The sequence below is a fragment of the Drosophila takahashii genome, chromosome 2R (genome assembly GCF_030179915.1).
Source record: "Drosophila takahashii strain IR98-3 E-12201 chromosome 2R, DtakHiC1v2, whole genome shotgun sequence".
Lineage (NCBI taxonomy): Eukaryota > Metazoa > Arthropoda > Insecta > Diptera > Drosophilidae > Drosophila > Drosophila takahashii.
In genome coordinates this window covers 37,157,435-37,176,197 of record NC_091679.1, presented here as the reverse complement: position 1 = coordinate 37,176,197, position 18,763 = coordinate 37,157,435, and the positions used below count along the sequence as shown (strand labels likewise).

General features: G+C 42.4%; 3 protein-coding genes across 3 annotated transcripts; 2 read left to right on the top strand and 1 right to left on the bottom strand.

The window, feature by feature from the left end:
- Positions 1-519: 519 nt before the first annotated feature.
- LOC108068584 (odorant receptor 67a-like) lies at positions 520-11,795 on the top strand. The gene is made up of 3 exons (XM_044393074.1): positions 520-1,346; positions 1,422-1,611; positions 11,493-11,795. The coding sequence occupies exons 1-3, from the start codon at positions 520-522 to the stop codon at positions 11,793-11,795; spliced, it is 1,320 nt and encodes a 439-aa protein (XP_044249009.1).
- A 3,796-nt stretch (positions 11,796-15,591) lies between these two features.
- Positions 15,592-16,480, top strand: LOC108068588 (zinc finger HIT domain-containing protein 3). Its single transcript, XM_017158249.3, has 3 exons — positions 15,592-15,939; positions 15,997-16,157; positions 16,220-16,480. Exons 1-3 carry the CDS (start codon positions 15,869-15,871, stop codon positions 16,420-16,422), a joined length of 435 nt encoding a protein of 144 aa, XP_017013738.2. The 5' UTR covers positions 15,592-15,868; the 3' UTR covers positions 16,423-16,480.
- On the bottom strand, positions 16,410-18,720 carry LOC108068585 (beta-glucuronidase-like). Its single transcript, XM_017158242.3, has 5 exons — positions 17,327-18,720; positions 16,997-17,267; positions 16,806-16,944; positions 16,592-16,751; positions 16,410-16,532 (listed from the first exon to the last, which is right to left on the bottom strand). Exons 1-5 carry the CDS (start codon positions 18,718-18,720, stop codon positions 16,481-16,483), a joined length of 2,016 nt encoding a protein of 671 aa, XP_017013731.2. The 3' UTR covers positions 16,410-16,480.
- Positions 18,721-18,763: the final 43 nt, after the last annotated feature.

The following is an 18,763-nucleotide window of genomic DNA, read 5'->3' as shown; positions in this document are numbered from 1 at the left end:
GTAAACTTTACACTATAACTGCCATTATAGTCAATATATCGATTGGAAAGGGTATTTCGCAGTGCTTATAACTACATTCTTAATGATGGAAAACATTCTAGTATTTTTAAAAAATGTTCAATGAACAATTCTAACTAATATTGTTAGTATTAGATTTAAGATTTACTTCCGATTGACGTTAATATTTTTATACACATCTTTGCCGATTTTGTAATAGTGTAAATGCCATTTTAATTTGGAAAATCCAGGACAAAGTTATGACCAAAAAATGAACAGCCACTAGATGGCGCCAGTTGCTATGACGAGGGCATATCTCCATCTCCCTCGAACTACCTTTAGCTGATTAACGGGTATCTGATAGTCGAAATACTCGACTATAGCGTTCTCTCTCAAGTTAAAAGAGTATTTCCACTTCGTCCTTCAAAGCCCTCTGACTTGAGCTTATAAAAAGCAGTTAAGTTCTAGGCAGGCACCCTATTGTGCAATCGAATCTGAACCGAAATAAACCAAGATTTTTTGATGGGGCAGTCCGATCTTATCGAGAAGGTGAAGAATGTGTATCCTACGCTCAAGGATTTCCTAAATCTCCCGCTGCTTTACTATTACACCGTCGGCCTGGAGCCAATCCGCCTTTCAGGAAACGAAAGGCAAGCGGGAATCCTATCCCACATTTACTTCGTCATCCACCTGACAAACCTGGTATTTATGCTGGCCATGCAGATCATCTTTGTGATAGTGTCGTTCCGGAATAAGGAGAATTTTGTGGCGTCCTGCGAGGAGATAAGTTACATCTTGTTCATAGTGGCTGGCCTCTTGAAGTTCATCCCTCCCATCTTTCAAAGGGGCAAAATGTCAAACTTGGTGAGGTCACTGGAATCCTTATTTCCACCACCCCGTCAAACGGAGCAGGAACAGTATGATGTGAAGAAGTACCTGAAACGGTGTCACCGCTTCTCCAGGGGGTTTGGTGGTCTCTGGACTATCGTTTTGGTGACCAATAGCATGTTCGCCCTCATCCAGTACACCATCCTAAAGTTGCTGCACTCTCCGAATGCCCAGCCCTCAATGCCCTATGTTGAATTGGCCCCCTGGGACTACAGCGGCGGATGGAAATTCTACTTGACCTATATGTCCCAGGCGATAGCTGGCTATACGGCCACCTGTGGCCACATCTCAGCAGATCTCATAATCTTCGCCGCGACCATGCAGGCCATCATGCACTTTGACCACTTGTCACGGGCTCTCATGAATTTTCAAGTCAAAAACGTTTCAGGCGATGTTGGAGCAGCTGAAGAGGACCTAAGGGAACTGCGGTCCCTGATTGCTTACCACAACCAAATACTCGGGTAAATCGACGAAAGATTTTATATCTTACTTTATGGTCTATTACATCGTATTATATAATATGCAAATTATAATAGCCTCACCGATGTGATGAACGAGGTATTTGGAATTCCACTGTTGGTGAATTTTGTGGCATCCTCGATCCTCGTCTGTTTAATGGGATTTCAGATGACCGTGAGCATAAATGCCTTGCACATGCTGAGTCTGGTTTCACCGACAATAGAGATATACCTCCTGTGCTCAATCAGTCAGATGCTGATCGATGCGGTTTACTTATAAACTTTGATTTCTTTAGCAGGTATTTAAATGTTTATTATTTTCAGAGTGAAAATGTGGCCTTTGCTGCCTATGACATGAATTGGTTAGAAACGGATTCACGTTTTCGAAAGATGCTCTTAGTTTTGATTGTACGAGCCCAACAACCAGTTTGTCTTAAGGCGACTATTTTTGTTAACGTCTCCATTGAAACTATGGCCATGGTACGTTCAAATGTATTTGGGCCAATTTTTGTAATTTAATAACTTATCTTTTTGTGCAGTACTTTCGGATGACTTATAAGTTTTTCTGCGCTATTAGAACAATGTATGCTTAAAAGGTAGATTAAAAACTATAATAAATTATTCAGAAACATTGTGAACCAAAACATTTAAAAACATCGTAAAATTGTACCTAACTCTGATAAATAATTAATACCTTTTTGAAAAGTCAATCATTTGTTTTAAATGGAAATAATATTTGTTGCTGTGTAGAGGAAAAACTGCCGAGCTACGCATTTTTGGTCATTCTCCTTCACCTCAACAAACTTTTGGTTGAAGAGGCGATGGCAGAACTTCCGATCTGAAGTGTTTTGGCCGCCCGGAGTCGTGATTCACTCCTGGGCATCGCAGGTGGAGCATCCTAAAGCACTCCATTCGCCCTTCCGGTCAATCAACCCGTGCATGTGTGATCAAAGCCGCTTCCCGTTGGATTTTCTTTTGCCGGATATATCCTTTCAATGACAAACCAGCTCCATAAAGAGCAAAATTACAGGCGACACACGGCTCGAAGGAGGTGGGGTTGCCAAATTTATGCGCTTGTTTGTTTGGCCGATCCGGGGCCAACATGCCCTGGTATTCATTTAGCGTCTTATTTATTGCGCATTTCATTGCGGCCAACGGCATGTCAAGTAGTTGCCCCATCTCCTGTTCCTACTACTGTTCCCTTCGTCCTGGCTAATGGATTGCGGCACACAAATCTTTAAAATTACCCGTGAAACTTTGAAATTAGTGCGGAGCAGGAGGAAACAGGCAGTGGCCAAGGAAAAGCCCCAGACTGGCAGCGGTCCGAGTCGCGTCCTGGCTAATTTGTAGCTTGAGTTTTGATCAAAGGCCAAGTGCAGGCAGGACCTTTTGATTGTCCACAAGTCGAAAGTAATGGGTTCCACTGGAAAAGTTAAAGGGACCACAATATACCCATTTCTGTTGGCTTAGTTGACAAATTTTATTTAGATTAGGTATTTTAAATTATGTGGACAAATTCGAAGAGAATAAATAAATGCATTTGGATTGAAGAGGGTATAAATAATTGGTTATTTTATCAATGGAATAAATCTTAAACTGAAAATAATACCTCAGAAAAACATCTCTTATATTTTGTTATAAAAAGTATCCTAAACAAATCATTTCTATGTAATTAAATTATTTGATGCCTTTTAGGGGCTATACAAAATACTTTTACAACCAGACAATTCAATTTCAATATACCTTTCATTAGTTTCTCGTACTGGGTAATATAGAATAATCTAAAAATGTGTTGCACATGTCCTGGCAATTTCGAGCTTCGCAAATTGTTTGTCCTTAAAGCTCGAACGCTAATTGAAGGCCAGAAAAGGACTGACTTGGCTGGCACACAACAAAAGGGCAGGGGGGATTGGATTTTTTGGGTTTTGGGATGGGCGAGAATGCATAAACCATCGGCCGATCCAGACAGATCGGCTCAGACTCGATGCCTGACAGGCTACACAACTTTTGCAAGCCCCAAATCGCAAAATCCCAGGCATGTGTATGCGCCTATAAAAAAACCAACTGCGAATAAGTAACGTAAAAGTCCTGGCCAACACACACACACACACACATACATGCAGTCGCAGGACGTAACGTAAAACGTAAAATATTCCTGAATGCAATTCCCATGCAAACCAACACAGAACCAAAGGCAAAACCGTCGTGTGTGTGCGGAAAAAGTCAAACTACAGCATTGCGGATGTTTCAGGACATTCAACTGCACTTTGACCCATATTCCATTCCATTCTGTTGCAAATACGAGTAGCTGGCTGCAACACCACCAGAGATAGGGGGAGGGAGAGGGGAAGGGGCTAAGGGGGCTGAGGCAAAAGGGGCGGGGCAGCCTCTGCAACCGCAGCTGGGGAACTGCTGCACTATGGGGAATTTGACCACTTTTTTTGGCCAAAACCCATTTTTTTAAAGTCGTTAAACTAAAATTGTGTTTTCTAGAATACTTTAACAGAAGACCAATCTTCAATGTTACGTTTCAGGAATTTCAATAGAGGCCGCCTCTGCTAAGTTACAGCTGTTAGATCAGCTGCTGTATGTTGCATTTTCACGCCTCAGAAATTTGACGCAATGCTGAGACTATTTAATTGCTAAAAATAAGAGTCTTAAAGCAATTTAAGTGGAGTTTTTTGAATTAATTCAAGGGATGGTAGTGTGCACTAAGTATTTGTGTGATTAAACAATCTAAATTAATCGTGGTTTTCTTGTAATCGATTGTTTTTGTGACAAGTCTAACATGAATATTTTTAAAGAAAACCAATTTTTAAATAGAGATACAAAGCGAGTCCAGCGGAGTCCATCCATCAAACCTTTGGGAATTAAAGATTAAGGAATTCTCTTTAAAATAAATGTAGTCAGAAAATCCACTTTTTTCGATTCTTGGAGAAATTTAGTTTTTTAGATCATAACCTCAAATTTTGCAAATGCCCCTTTGTTTGCACTGTGGAAGAAAGATATCAATAGACATACATTTGAAATGTCTTCTAAAGTAATGCAAAAACAATTATCGCTACCATTTGACAATAAAAACGGACTTAAGAGGTTGTAAAAAGAAAAATAAAGCTATAACTGTATCAAAAAATGAAAGAAATTGCATGTAAACTCAGAGAATTTTCGGTTCTATGAAACTAAAAGAAATATTCTTCCGATTTTAACAAAAATTTTTATGTGGTTTTAATATTGTATTAAAACGGTACTTATCAAGTTTTATGCATTTATCTCTAAAAATAGCAAAGTTGATCTGATCATTCCTATGGCAGCTATATGATATAGTTGTCTGATCCGAAAGATATTCATGCAGAATATGCGTTGTGATTAATAATAACGATTGCTAAAGTTTTACTTTGATATCTTTAAAATTGAGGGAGTTATTAATATTGGCCAAAAAAAGTGGTCAAATTCCCCATAGTGTGCTGGCAGGGCAGGCTCAGGCGGCAACTGCTGCACGTGCAGGCCATGGCAGGCGATTTCGGTTTGAGTTATGTCCGCCGAAGCCCGGCAAAAACCACTCGCACCTGCACTGAGAGAAAATTTAATACACTAACATGAAAATATTCTAAAAATTCTATATAAATTAATCTCCATAGAAAATACATTCCTCTGCAAGTCAGAGGAAGAAATATGAAAGCATCAGAAAATCTTGAGATATATTTTACTAAGTTTGTTGGAAAACCTCTTTGAGAAGTTGTATAGAAATTTTGAAAATTTACATATAGCATTTAATTTATTTTAAAATCGCTCGTTACGATTACAGGATTTTTTTTTACATATAAAAAAGATATTATTGTTAATAACATATAACTAAAGGGGAATAATTAATTATAAATGATTCCAAAACCAAGAAAAAAGTCAATATTATAAATAGACACTAAATAAAATTCTCCCTGAAAACCATCATTGTAAAATACTAAATTCTTTTTGTGTAGTATAACAGGCAAGGGGTGTGTGGCAAGTGGGGGGCTGCTGCTGAAAGGTATCTTCTCCTAATCCCGGCAATAAGTAAGCAGCATGTGATTTGGCCCACAGAGCTGCAGGAACAGCAGAACATGGCCAAGGCTAGGGAAATACTTGCACGACACTTTAACTCGGTAACCCACAAGGATAACCCCCAGCCACACACTCGGTGACCTCTCACATACAACCTACAACCTGCATGCGGACATTTAAAAAATTCGCCCTCTGCTAAATATGATTTTATTGGGTAACTATTTGGATTTATGGTCTGGGCAGGCATTAAAACAATTTCTAATTAAAATATTTTCCAAATGAATTACGGCTAACGGGTGAGGAAACGGACTGAGCTTGGTTTGGTTTTGGTTTTCTGAGGAAAAGGCAATTAAAAATGCCAAGCCGTGCACTTCACCTGAGTCCAAATCTGCAGCCCCTTTTGGCCACTTTTCCCAGTGACAAACACAATCATATTTCATCAAACAAAAGGACGAAACGACAGAAAACGGACGGCAGTAAAATAAAAGAGTGAGTCTGGGGCCGGAAAAGATAAAGTATTCAAGCTATTGACCTGGCCAAAACAAAACTGAGGACCATTAGAGCCACGTTATGATCGCAGAGAGCTTGGCCATTTCCCTGGACGCACCGCACATTACAATTTGGCAGCCGTCGCACACATCCGCAATGCAAGGCAATAAACCAAAAAATACGTCAACAAAGAGGCCAAAAGCGAGGCCATCCTGGGATTGCCCCTCGCCCAACCAAACGTGACAGGTAAACGAGGTAATTTTAATTATGGCCAGTCGATGTGGGCTGTCGTCTTGCCGGTTTCGAGTTCATCAGCATTCCGAATCCAGCCCCCATTTCAGGGTCGTTATGGATGCGCTCCAATTCGACATTCGTGTGTGGTGTGTGTTTGCCTCTTAGCCAAATTACATAAATTAGCCGCGAGTGTTTCCTTCTTTTTTTTCAGCCCAGCTTTCCGCTCGCCAAATCAAAGCTGGAAAATTTAATGGACTCCTGTGTGCAAGATTTCAAAAGGACGCACTCGAAAAACAAACATTCAGCCGGGGGCATTTCTATTTTTTTGGATGGGCAGTGCTACCTATTTCCACCCCCGGATTCTTTTTTACCACTGCTACATTACGATTACTGATTTCATTAGGATCCATGGCCAGGGAGCTTGGCCATTTGGCTATTTGGTTGGGTGTCCGTCGCCAGTGTTTCCTTTTTTTTCCAGCGGTGCACCACTGCGTATACGTAATGTTGCAGTCGCAATCGTCGTTTGGCCTCATCGTTGTCTGCGGCTGCGACTGCGACTGCTGTTGTACATTTTTGCTGCAGTTTGGGAATTGGTTGGCCCCACTCCTTAGGCCCTCTTAACCCCCTAAAGCCCCTCTCCCCTTAACTGGTTGAATGTTTTGTGCATTTTTGCGCATACCTTTGGCATTTTGGCAAAGTCAAAGGTCGCACCACCACCACCACCACCAGCACCATCACTTCCTTGTTGCGTTTCTTTTGCGGTAATAAAATGGAGCCAGGCTGCTCCTGTCCTGGCAAAATATGGGCCCAGCTCTGCTCTCCGTCTCCTCAACCATCGTACATCGCATCGAAAGAGGTAATTTAATTTATGATGCAGTAAAATTGAAAATCCTCCCGGGCATTTCTGGTTGCGGTGTGCTGTGGGCTTGGGCTGTGGGATAGTATCTTCTGCCTTTTGGTGACATGCTGCTCCCTCGGCTGGCAGGGAGATGGGCAGAGAGATGGTAGGAAAACAGCCAGGTGACACTCACAGATGCCCCAAACTTGTTGGCCGGGCTTGGAGATTTTGCATGAGAACGCATGTGGCTAGGGAACTTGGCCTGATGGCCACAGGGAGTTGGGGACTTGACGTGGTGGAATTATTTTAACTCCACCTGTCTAACAGAGATTAGATATGGAGAGTGTTTAGTCTTCAGGAATAAAACTTCAGGTTTAGAACCATCGAAATTTATGTCTCAAGGACTGCTTATCACAGCAAGGCCAAATATTTGATTATAAGAACGAGTCAGTGACTACCTTTTCCTGATTTTAGAATCCTAAGTTTATAAGGAAAGGAGGTTCAAAGTTCAAGAAGAAATAAAGCTAGTAAGTGGACGAGAAAAGGAAAGCTCATTTGAAAAACAATACACAGCCCAAATCATATTAAATACCTATATAAAAACCTTTAACTTGGGTTCTATATTTTTGTTTCCCATAAGAAAATATTTTTAAATATTTATAGAAAGTTCGTGATTTTATAGAAATAATAACAGTCTTTCTTTAAACATTTTGTAGCTTAGCCCTCCAAGCAATAGTAAAAACTCAGGCTAGCCTTTATCATCACGATATTTTCCTGCAGGTCGGTCTACAAAAAATACCGTATACTGATAGCAGACTGGCCACCATCGTATCGCATTTCCTGCCATCGAATACATCTCCTCCTCCAGCTTTCCAATTTTCGGACTCAGTTTCACTCCCAGTTCGAGTGTCTGGGGTCCTGCTGCTGCATCTTCCGCCATGTGGCAGTGCATCCATCTGCAGCTCAGTCGCTCTCCGCGTGGCTTTGCATATTAAATATGTAGAGGAGGCACGCGCGGAGCTCAGCTCAACCGCGACAAGGCCATAAAGTACCTGGGAAAGGCCTGCCGCGACATCGCGACACACGCAGTTGCAGCAGCAACAAAAGTTGCAGTTACAACAGCCGCAAAAACTTTGTTTTCGGGGCCGACGACTAATGGATACCCATTACTTTATATTAAAAGAAATAAGAAATTTGCCATCAAAAATTATAACTGAATCAATATTTTTGAAGACACCATCGTTATTTTTGATTTCTTCCAATATAAAATTAATTTTGTAATTCATTATTTAACAAAATAAATAAAGGTTATACCGAAACAAAACATAAAATGGGAAAAAAGTTTAATATTGGGATTATTTTTGGGATTAGAATAAATACCAAAACCTTTTGTTCTAGGTTCCGAAAGACAAAATCAAAGTTAGACGTATAAAAGCACCGGAATTCATGGATTAAACTATAATATGGTATTTGATTGTAATGGTATGTATATACCCTTGTGCTGACCATTTTGCAGGATATTAAAACTGCGCCTATCGCAGGCTTCGTAAAAGAATTACGAGCTGGCAAGGATTGCAGGGACTGCAGATGAAACAGGAGCTGTGTGCTGGATACTGGATGCTGGATCGTGGATACTGGTAACTGGGGGCCCGTAGATATGACGTGCATCCAATCATTTTAACGCAAATAAACCACAACAGATGGCGCTGCGTGTGCCTTGTAAGTTGATGCACGAGTGGGCGCCGAAGGGGTGGAAAGGGGAGGGGAGCGTGGCCGGAAGTGACAGATGAGCACAGGTTGCGCCTGCCACATGGCAGCTTATCACGGCATCCTGCCCGGCTGCCCCCCCCCCCCTTTTTCCGCTCTTCCGGCACCTCGTAAGATGGTCTGGTTTATGCTGCGGTCACTTGTGGCATCCCCAACCCCCCGCCCCCTGCCACGCCCCGTTTGTTTGCGCCTTGCAATTGGAATTTTTGTCGCATTTACCAAAGTGCAGCGAAGGCGAGCGGCTGCTGCAGATAAATCTCATGAAATAATTACACGTGTTACTGTAAATGCTGTTAAATTGCCACCCCTTTGAAAGCCCATCCCTCTATAGCACTGTGAAAAAATGTGGGAAAATAAATAAAAAACTCTTAAAGACTGTAAAAGACTTTAGAGATATATCCTTTGAAGTGGTATATGTAAGTCATTGAAACAAACTAAGTTTTAACAATTTATTAACTATGTAACGTAATGAAAATTTACCCCGATGAATGCCTTCAAATCTTATATGCTTTTTTTGGACCACTTTAAAATTATTTTACAGGCGAATGGATTCTTGTTTTGTAATCCAGTCAAAACATTTTAAAAGTGCAACCCTTTATCTCTCAAACCCCATACTCAAAATAATTAGGTTTTTTTTAGCGGAATTATAAACGAAAGAACTCATATACCTTTATTATGGCATGAGTTCAGAGCTTTTTTTACTAACGATACGTCTGCTTTTTATTGGATATTATTGGAAGCTTTACAGACTTTTATAGATCTCCTTTAAATAATCCGCCTTAAGAATTTTAGTAAATCTGTAGCAAAGAAAATATTTTTTTTGAGTGCCTCGGAGGCAAGTTGAAGCCGGGCCATGTAAATGCATTCATGAATGAGTGGACGACTCTCGTGGACTCCGGGTTGCATAAAGGCCGACGCAGACGAGCTGCGAGCTGCGATCTGCGAGTGTTTCAATTTGCGCACACAGACAGCCGAGGGGGCGTGGCAGGCGGGGGCGTTCGTTTCAACCGCAGGACTTATGCCCAATTGGGAAAATTATTTTGTGCCATTGCGGCATGAAAAAAGAGGCAAGAGGCGAGTTAATAACGCGGCAGTTGGGCCATTAAAAAAAAAAAGGGTGAAATAAATAAATTGAATATCAACTGGACGGCTGGGCTCATTAGCGGTCAAAAGAGCTGGCAGCGAGTGTTGCCTACATTTCGGGGCCAAGTGTTAATTGCAATTTAGACTGCAGCATATTTATGCATATTTATACATTTCCAACGAGGCGGCTGTCACGCCTCAACCACAAAATGTTTGCAGTCGAAAGGGGGCGAGGGTTTGGCCATGAAAATCGCTTCCCGAATCTCCAAATCGCTTTTATATAGACACTTTTCGACTTTTGGCGCAACGCCGCCGCATTGAAGTAATCACATAAATCACGGATGTAAAAGCGTCGCCATCTCCCATTATGACTCGCAGATAAAACTCCCGGATCCCCGATAGAAATAAAAATAAAGACCCAGTGGCAGCGAGTGCTTTATTAAGCATAATGCGGCCATAAAGCCATTCGAGCCAATCGAGTCCTGCTTCCGGCCTTTGCAATTGGAACTGGGAGTGGGTAGTGGGTATATAGCTGGGATTTGGACGCATCCACTCCGGCAAAAAGGATTACGCCAAGGTATGGACAGCCGCTAATGATTGATGGGCCATTGCGGCCAATTCTTGGCGCTGGCTTTGTTTCGCTCACGGAACGCTTCTGTTTCTATTGCATCCTGTGCCGCTGCCCGTGGCGCCTCTCAATAAACCGAAGTCGTGGAAACCGTAAATCATGCTCCGTCCGTTGCGTGCCAAGTCATAAATACCTCGGCGGCCCCGCTCCTTTGGCTTTTGCCTTGCCTTTTTCAGCACTGCAACTTCTTCCTAAGCGGCCTGCAGCTTTTTAATTAAGGCGCAGGGCGGCTGCAACAAAAAAATGGATAAAAACAAAATAAAATGCCAGCGAATGTAACAAGTATCCGTGACCAAAGGAAAGCAGCGATTAGTTGCCCTAACAATTAAGGGATATGAATTTCCCATGGAAAAATAATTGGGAACCTGAAGGTAAAAACAAAAACTGATTGGATAAGATTGCCTTACAATTTAAAAAGCAGTTTTTTATAAGACTTCGGTTTTAATGAAAAAACTTTTTCTTAAGTACGATTTTTAGTCACATTTGATTGGGTAAACAAAGTTTTCTTAACATAAAAAATAGATTTAAGCCAAATTTAATTTCGGTTTTGAAAAACTTTTAAAATATTTAACCAGTAAGAGATAACTGAAATTCGGGTCTAAAAATATATATTTACCCTAATACAAAAACAATTAAATTGAACAGAATAAATGTGTAAAATAAAATGTGCAACATAAACAATTCACTAACTAATATTCTTGTGAATAAATAAAATATAAATAAAATTATAAAACTTGTCTGCTAAAACATACTGACTCCCTTCTCAAAAAAAAAATTTCAGACTTTATAATCATTCGATTAAAATTAAATTAAAAGCTTATGTTATGGCAAACGGGGTAATTAGATCCAATTACACTAATTACTAACTATATAACTATGCTATACTAGCAATAGATACTCGTAATATACATTATAGACGAACCTTTATCAGATATAATTAGGTTTCAAAAGCAGTAATTATATTACCTTTAATCTAATCACTATTTCGGTTAATATTGTATGTGAATTATGTATATTTTTAACTGTAGCTTTTAGGAATCAAACCTCACAGAAATGTTAAGCTACCCCTTAGGATGAGGAGCGCTATCTGCTACAACTGCTGGAGGAGAAGGCTCCGGGGGAGCACGAGGATCAGGAGGAGCAACAAGAGCCACAGCGGCGGAAAGACAAATGGCCAAGGCGCGAAATGTTTGACAATAGCAGCGGACTGCAGGCCGCTGTCATCCATCAAAGTGGGGAGAAAAGGATCGAGGACTCCGAATTGAGGACAGCGGATAGCGAATGGCGGAGCGGGCAAATTGAAATGACTGCCATTGCAATTATCGCCTCAGCATCGCCGGGGGGCATCCCCAAAGGCCATTTCCCGCTAGATTAGGCCCACTGACAATACATAACCGAATTAGCGCCACGGGGTCGCATTTTTATATGACAATTTTCGGGATGGGGCTGGCTCAACCACTCTTTTTGCCTGCCAGTCATGCATCATTCCCGGCTGCAGCCTGTAATTTCAGCACATTTCATTGCGCCCGGCGCCCCAAGAACTCAACTCCGGCAAAACTCGACTCTAGTGGACTGCATCTTTTCGTCATGCAGCTAGATTTATGAACCTCCGGACTATAGGATACGAACCCCGGAATCGCTGGGCCCCCCGGTCGTTTTAGTTCTCGTCCCGGCCATATTGTAAATCATTTCCAAATTATTTAGTCGCTCTCGGCTCATATATATATTCATATTTTTGGCGCCTTTGGTCGACGGCGTCGAATGTGGCACGTGATTGCGTTATAAATTACAAGCCATTGGATTCATATAGTTGCTATAGCGCCATCCCCATCCCCATTCCCTCGAATCCGAGTCCCCTGCTGATAGTTAATGTCTCCCGGGATCCGTTCGGAATTTCGAATTATTTTCGAATCCTTTTGATGACCCACTAGTCCACTATCCAATGGCTCCGGGGAATTCCAATCGAATCGGCTGACAGATGTCGCGTTTGCATGCCTGCGTCCACCTAGAACAACTACAGGTCATCCTCGCTAAATGGGGATCAAGCTAAAGGTCCATAAGTTACAGATAATATGTACTTTTACATCATTATCCAACATTTCTTATAATATTTCTTCAAGGATCTAAGTAGAGTACTTTTCATGTCTATATTTATTTTTACTTTGTAATTATAATACTTTTTTACAATTTTTTTAAACCTGATAAAACAAAAAAAAATTAGAAAACTCCACAGATCCTCTTCTCTAAATGCTACTTTAGTTACATAATTAATCCTTTTTTCAATTTCAATATAAATAAATAGATGACCGTTTATTACATTGTAAAAAAATAATAATAGCTTTCGCACCTTGAAAACTGTACGGAGAAATGTTAAACAAGATGAGAACAAGGTTTCTTTTACATTGGAATTAATTTTATTTTTATTATGACTTATTTTAATTATTACTTCGTAAGAATTTGTTAAAAATTAAATAAAAGTTGACGATTTTAAAATATTTTCTAAAAATGAGTAAAAAGAATTATAATTCTTATAATTATCAGGTTTAAGGTAATCTATTTTATTGGGTATAGTTTTATGGTCTGTTTGGTTATCTATACACTTAAGCATTATACAAAAAAGTTATCTAAAAAAAACCCCAAACCTTTTTGTTCGGAAAATTCGCGGTAAGGAAGTTCGACTGCCAAAGCCAGATGTGTTGCATGTAATTTAATATTCATTATATGCACTATAAACGCTGTGCCACTATGATTGCATGATCTGTCAATCTGCCCAATTTCAGGACTATCTCTTCCCCATTCTTTTTCTTTTCACCTTCCCGTGTTTTCCTCGTTTGGCTTTCTCGGGCGATAAAAACGAAGAGAAAAGTGCCGCTATCTATTAATATCGCTTTTAGCTTTTTCGCTGGCGGCTTTGGTAGTTGGTAACTGGTAACGGGTAACGGGTAACTGGAAGGGAAAAGCTGGGAATGGAAAACGCTGAAAACTCCTAACGAACGACACCTGCCCTCGGAAAAGCCAGTCGCCCCCCCGAAAAACCCATCTGCCCCATTTGGTGGCGTGTGTCTCGCTTTTCTTCTTGCTGTTTGCTGTTTGCATTGGTCGCCGTTTGCCGTTGCCCCTTTTCCTTTTGGCGATACACTGCTGCTGATGTTGCACGAATGTTGTAAATCAAAAGTAGGCGAGTCACACGAAGGGTCTTCCTACCCCCGGAATTCCCTGCTGCCCCTTTTCGGGCCCCCTTCTGCTGGAGCCTCTGCTGCTGCGCCTATTTGACTGGCAGGCCGAGCGGATAACGCTGGCAATTATCGCGCTTGTGCCGCACGAACAGCGGAAGCGGCAGAGGCGCCACATCATGTTACCCGGTCCGATTCCATGCCCCCTATCCCTCTTATCCCCCCTCTCCCCACTCTTTTTTTCTGCTCCCCGGCATCCTTTCCTTACTCTTTTTTCTTTGTGAAATCCAATTGGTAGCACCCAAAACAAAGCAAAAACCATTGAAAATAACAACAAACAGTCCGGTGGCTACAAGTCCCCAAAAAATATGGCAACAAAAAAGAAAGAGGAAAAGATTCCTCCCCCAGACCTCCCCGCACATGCAGCCATGCACCTAGACCACCCCCTTCCGGTCAGTCAGTCAGTCATTGAAGTCATTTATTGCCACCAAAAGTTTTTCGCTGTTTGCGATACCCTAGCAGGGGTTATTAAGGAACGCAACACTCATTATAAGCTAAGTGTTTCGATTATAATATATGTTCCTAGGATTTATCCCAAAGGTCTAGCTCATTTTCAAAAAATATAATTCGGGATAAAAAAAAATCTTATAATCTTATAAAGATAAAATATTAAATTTGAGAACGGAAAAAGACAATCTTAAATGTTCTCCAGCTGCAAATTTGTTTTATCCTTTTTCGAGAGTAAACGTTCGTAAAATCAAGGTAAAACTACTCAATACTTTTAAGAACAAAACACTTTTTTCTAGGTACTATATGGCAGTTAATATTGATTCTAACACAATACTGTACTGAATAAGAAGTATTGTATTACTAGATCATATCACAGAAAGGGTAAATGAGAATGGATGTCATAAGAAACCAGTATAATTTATTTTACAAAGAAGAAAATTAAGATTTATTTTTAGAAATCAGTTAGGTATTCGCTTGTATAAGATAAAGTTTTTATGATAAAGATAGATTCTTACCGAAATGAAGGGTATTCCCATCTTCGGTCGGTCGGCCATTCATTATTTTATTTTTGGTTTTTGCTCCTCGCCAACTGTACTTGTCTTTGGAGCTGGAGCGGATCTGGACGACTCCTTGGCGGGAAGGTCCATTCCGATTCGGATTCCGTTCCACTCCGTTCCATTCCGTGTGCAGGATATGTTTACAATTTGTGGACACGCCGACCGTCATTTGATTGCTCCCCTCTCGCTTGTCGAATTCTCGGTTAATTCGCCAGGTGGCTTCAGACTGCGCATTGGTGGGGAGGGTTGAGGATTGAGAAAGCTAGTTGGGGCTGCGGTGGTTATAGGGCGGAAATGGGGAGGCTACCATGATAAGCGGTCCTCGTTTGTTTGCTCAGGAGCCGCACGGAAGATGACGTGCCCGGGATGGCCCATAAATGAGACTGGCTAAAGCAAACAAGACCGGATATACAGGATTCACAGGATATATACAATCAAATAAACCTAGCCGTAACCGGAAAAGGGCAGAGCACGGCTCTATGTCTCCCTTAATCTGACCAAGCACACCTCTAATCGTATGTTTTTTTTTATTGACAGATATGGGCTCTTTTTTCGTTCTTACAATCTGTGGACGTTAAGTTATTCCATTCTGTGGATTTCATTTTGACTTTATTGTAAAAAATAAAACACACTTTTTTTACTTCTGATTATGAAATAAAAATGTAAGTACTACTAATGTAAGTACCGTATTACAGCAAAAATTAAACTAAGTGAAAAGATTTATAATGGCGATTTCACAATCCCTATTTACAACCATTAGGAATATCAGATCCAAACTTATTTTCGATGGAATTTCGATGGATTTTATAATAAAATAAATAAAATTTTTATTAGTTTTCATAACGATGAACAACGTTTGAAATTCAAATAAAAATATATTGACAACTGACAGTTACAAAAAGTAATTTAAAACGTGAAAGTCTATCTGTCAATAATATTTCAATTTATTTCTATTACACTCGCCTTATAAATCCTGTTTGCATTACTTTCCAACTAAATTGTCATGCAGCCACGCGATTTAATGCGTATTCTGTTGCTATTCATTTTGCGTTTTGCCATTAATTTTGTAATTCTCTACCGCCAAAAGCAGAACGCCGTTACAAACAAGCCGCAACGGCCGGGAACTCTGAGGTCTATAAAAAGCTGGCAGCTGTGACACTAGCACAGCTGTTTTTTATTTTGCACGCTAGTTTTGTTTGGTTTGGGAAATGATGGAAAACTGCATAAATTGCGAGGAAAACACGAGGAAATATAAATGCAGCAAGTGCGAGGCGCCTTAGTAAGTTACTATAAGTTATGAATTTCAACTGAAAGATTGAAAACATCCCAATTTTAGCTGTTCTGTGGCCTGTTATAAAGAGCACAAGGATTCGCCGCAATGTGTGAGAAACATTTTGGAGTTGAAAAAGGAGGAAAATGCTTTCCAGGAGGAACCCACGCTGCATGTGCCCTTCACCACCGATGACACGGTTCCCGCGGAGAAGCTACAGCAATTAGGTGGATTTGCTATAAGCCCAGTTCCCCTAAAATCACTGTATTTATATGACTTTATCCCACAGAAACCAACCAGAATCTGCTCAACCTGCTCCACAATCCCCATTTGCGCTCCCTTCTCCAGCAGATCGATGTGGCCATCAATGCCCAGTCGGCCATGACGGCCGCCATGCAGGAGCCCCTCTTCGTGGAGTTCGCCAATGCCTGTTTGGAGGTCGTGGAGCCCATGACGGAGCAGGAAAAAGCTGAAATCGATCTGTGTTCCTAAGATAATCCCTCTAAAGAATACCCACTCCAAAGTCTCAATAAACCCAATGTATTTCGTATTACAGCTCAAAATCCTCGCCAGACTCGCGATCCTCGTGCTTTAAAGGATTGCTGTAGAAGGAAAGGACGCGGGATTATAAGGACACGTAGTCAAGAAGCATTCAACCCACCTTTCTCCCACTATATACTCCTCCAGATTCCCGGGCATCTTGGCCTTGTGCAGTTTGTGAGCCAGACCAAAGTAGCGTCGCCTCAGCAGATAAGCCACCTCCTTGGGCTGCCTGCTCCTGGTGAAGATGCCCTTCCTGTTGCCTCCAATTCTTGTATAAGCTAAAAAAATATTAAATTTAGACCATAATCAACCGATGGAGGAGCACGACTCACACTGGGCCGTCTGGAAGTCGGCAAAGTTCCACACAAACTCGCCGATGAACCAGGGATTTTCACGCAATTTATCGAAGGCCTGAAAATGCTTGGAGAACAGATGCCGCTGGAAGTCGGGGGAACCCATAACCGAAGGCAACTGGAGAGGAAAGCCGTATAGAAAAAGATACTCCAAAGGAGGCTACCCCTACCGATTGGTAAATCCCTATGGAATCCGCACCGTACTCCATCATAATCACCAGCTTTTTGGTGAGATTCCGCCATGTTTTGGCCTCTTCTACAACAGGATCTGTGATCTTTTCCAGTCTGCCAGGATCTGCGTACCAACCATGATACCGATTGAAGCCCCAAATGTCCAGCAGTCCTACTAACTTGCACATATCCGCTTCATCGGTGGGCGTGGCAAGGGCAGCGGTTAATGGACGACCATGCGACAACTTTCGGGTGAAGTTCACCAGAATTCTAAAAGAAAAAGTTTATGATTAACTGATTATTCCCTCTAATCCCGCCCCCAAACCTACTTGAAGTATTCAGCGGACTGCGAAGAACAAGTGGGCTCATTGGCCAGCGACCAGGCAATGACACTGGGATGATTCCTGTCCCTGTGGATCAGCTGCTCCATCACCGACATGTGATTCTGCAGGAGAACTGGATTAAACCCATCCAAATTCACCGCTGAACACTCATCTATAATCATGATGCCCTGCTCATCGGCGAACTGCATGGACTCCTCGGAATAGGGATAATGCGAGGTGCGATAGGCATTCGCTCCCATCCAGCGGAGCAAATTGAAGTCCCGCAGCATCAGGGGATTGTCGTGACCCCGGCCGCGGATCTCGGAGTCCTCGTGGCGACCAAAGCCTCGCAGATAAAGGGATTTTCCATTCAGAAGCAGCTTATTATTGTCCCATTTCAGGCTGCGTATGCCCACGGACAACCGGTAGACATCCACGCGGTCATCGTCCTCGGACTCTTCCGCCTGCGAATCGCCTTCAAAGAGTTCCAGCTGCAGCCGGTAAAGATATCCCGGCTGGGGATCCATGAGATAGGGCCACCAGGCTCGGGCATGACGCACACGCAGTCTTCCCTTGAAGGGATGCCTGCTCACCTTCTGGGCCACCACTTCACCCTGCTGATCCTGCAGCTGTACTCGCACATAGTAGTTTCTCTTCGTCTTACCCGTGGATTTGCCAGCCAACCAAAGGCGATATCGCACAATGCCCACCTCCTTGGAGGTGTATTCCGTGGTCACGGAGACATCGCTGATGAAGACTAGGGGCGTGGAGTACAGCAGAACGCTCCGGTGGATCCCGGCGTAGTTGAAGAAGTCAAAGGCATACTCCTGCCTCCGCGAATCTTCATGCAGCACGCCCTGGGGAATCGTGAAGTTATCCAATCGGTTGTCGCACATCACAGTCAGCCGATTGTCGCCGCCGAAGTTCACCACGCCACTCACGTCCGCCTCGAAGGGCAGTCCGCCGGAGCTGTGCCGCAGGACGTGCTGTCCGTTGATCCAGACCTCGGCGCGGTAATGGACGCTTCCGAATCGCAGCCACGTGCGCAGCCTTCGATCCCAGGAGGCGGGCACAAAGAAGCTTCGCTCGTACCAAACTGGACCCACATGGTCGCGCAAGGATCGGCTGACGGGGATGTCATTGTAGGAGGCGGGCACCGCCATGGGTATCACATGGTGACCCGACTGGCTGAGACCCTTCTCGAAGCTCTCGTTGCCGCGACCAGCGGGATAACCCATCACCATCCGCCAGATCCCGTCCAGCGATCGCACTTCTCGCGTCTCCGAGTCCTGCGGATAGAGCAAACCGCTCGTGGGAGTGGGCTTTTTGAAATTCCTTACTAAAGATAATCCCGGGACAACGAGGAGCATCGCCATGCACAACCATGTTACCATTTTCATTTTAACGGATTGCAACTGGGAAGGTCTTCGAGATGGAGAAGCC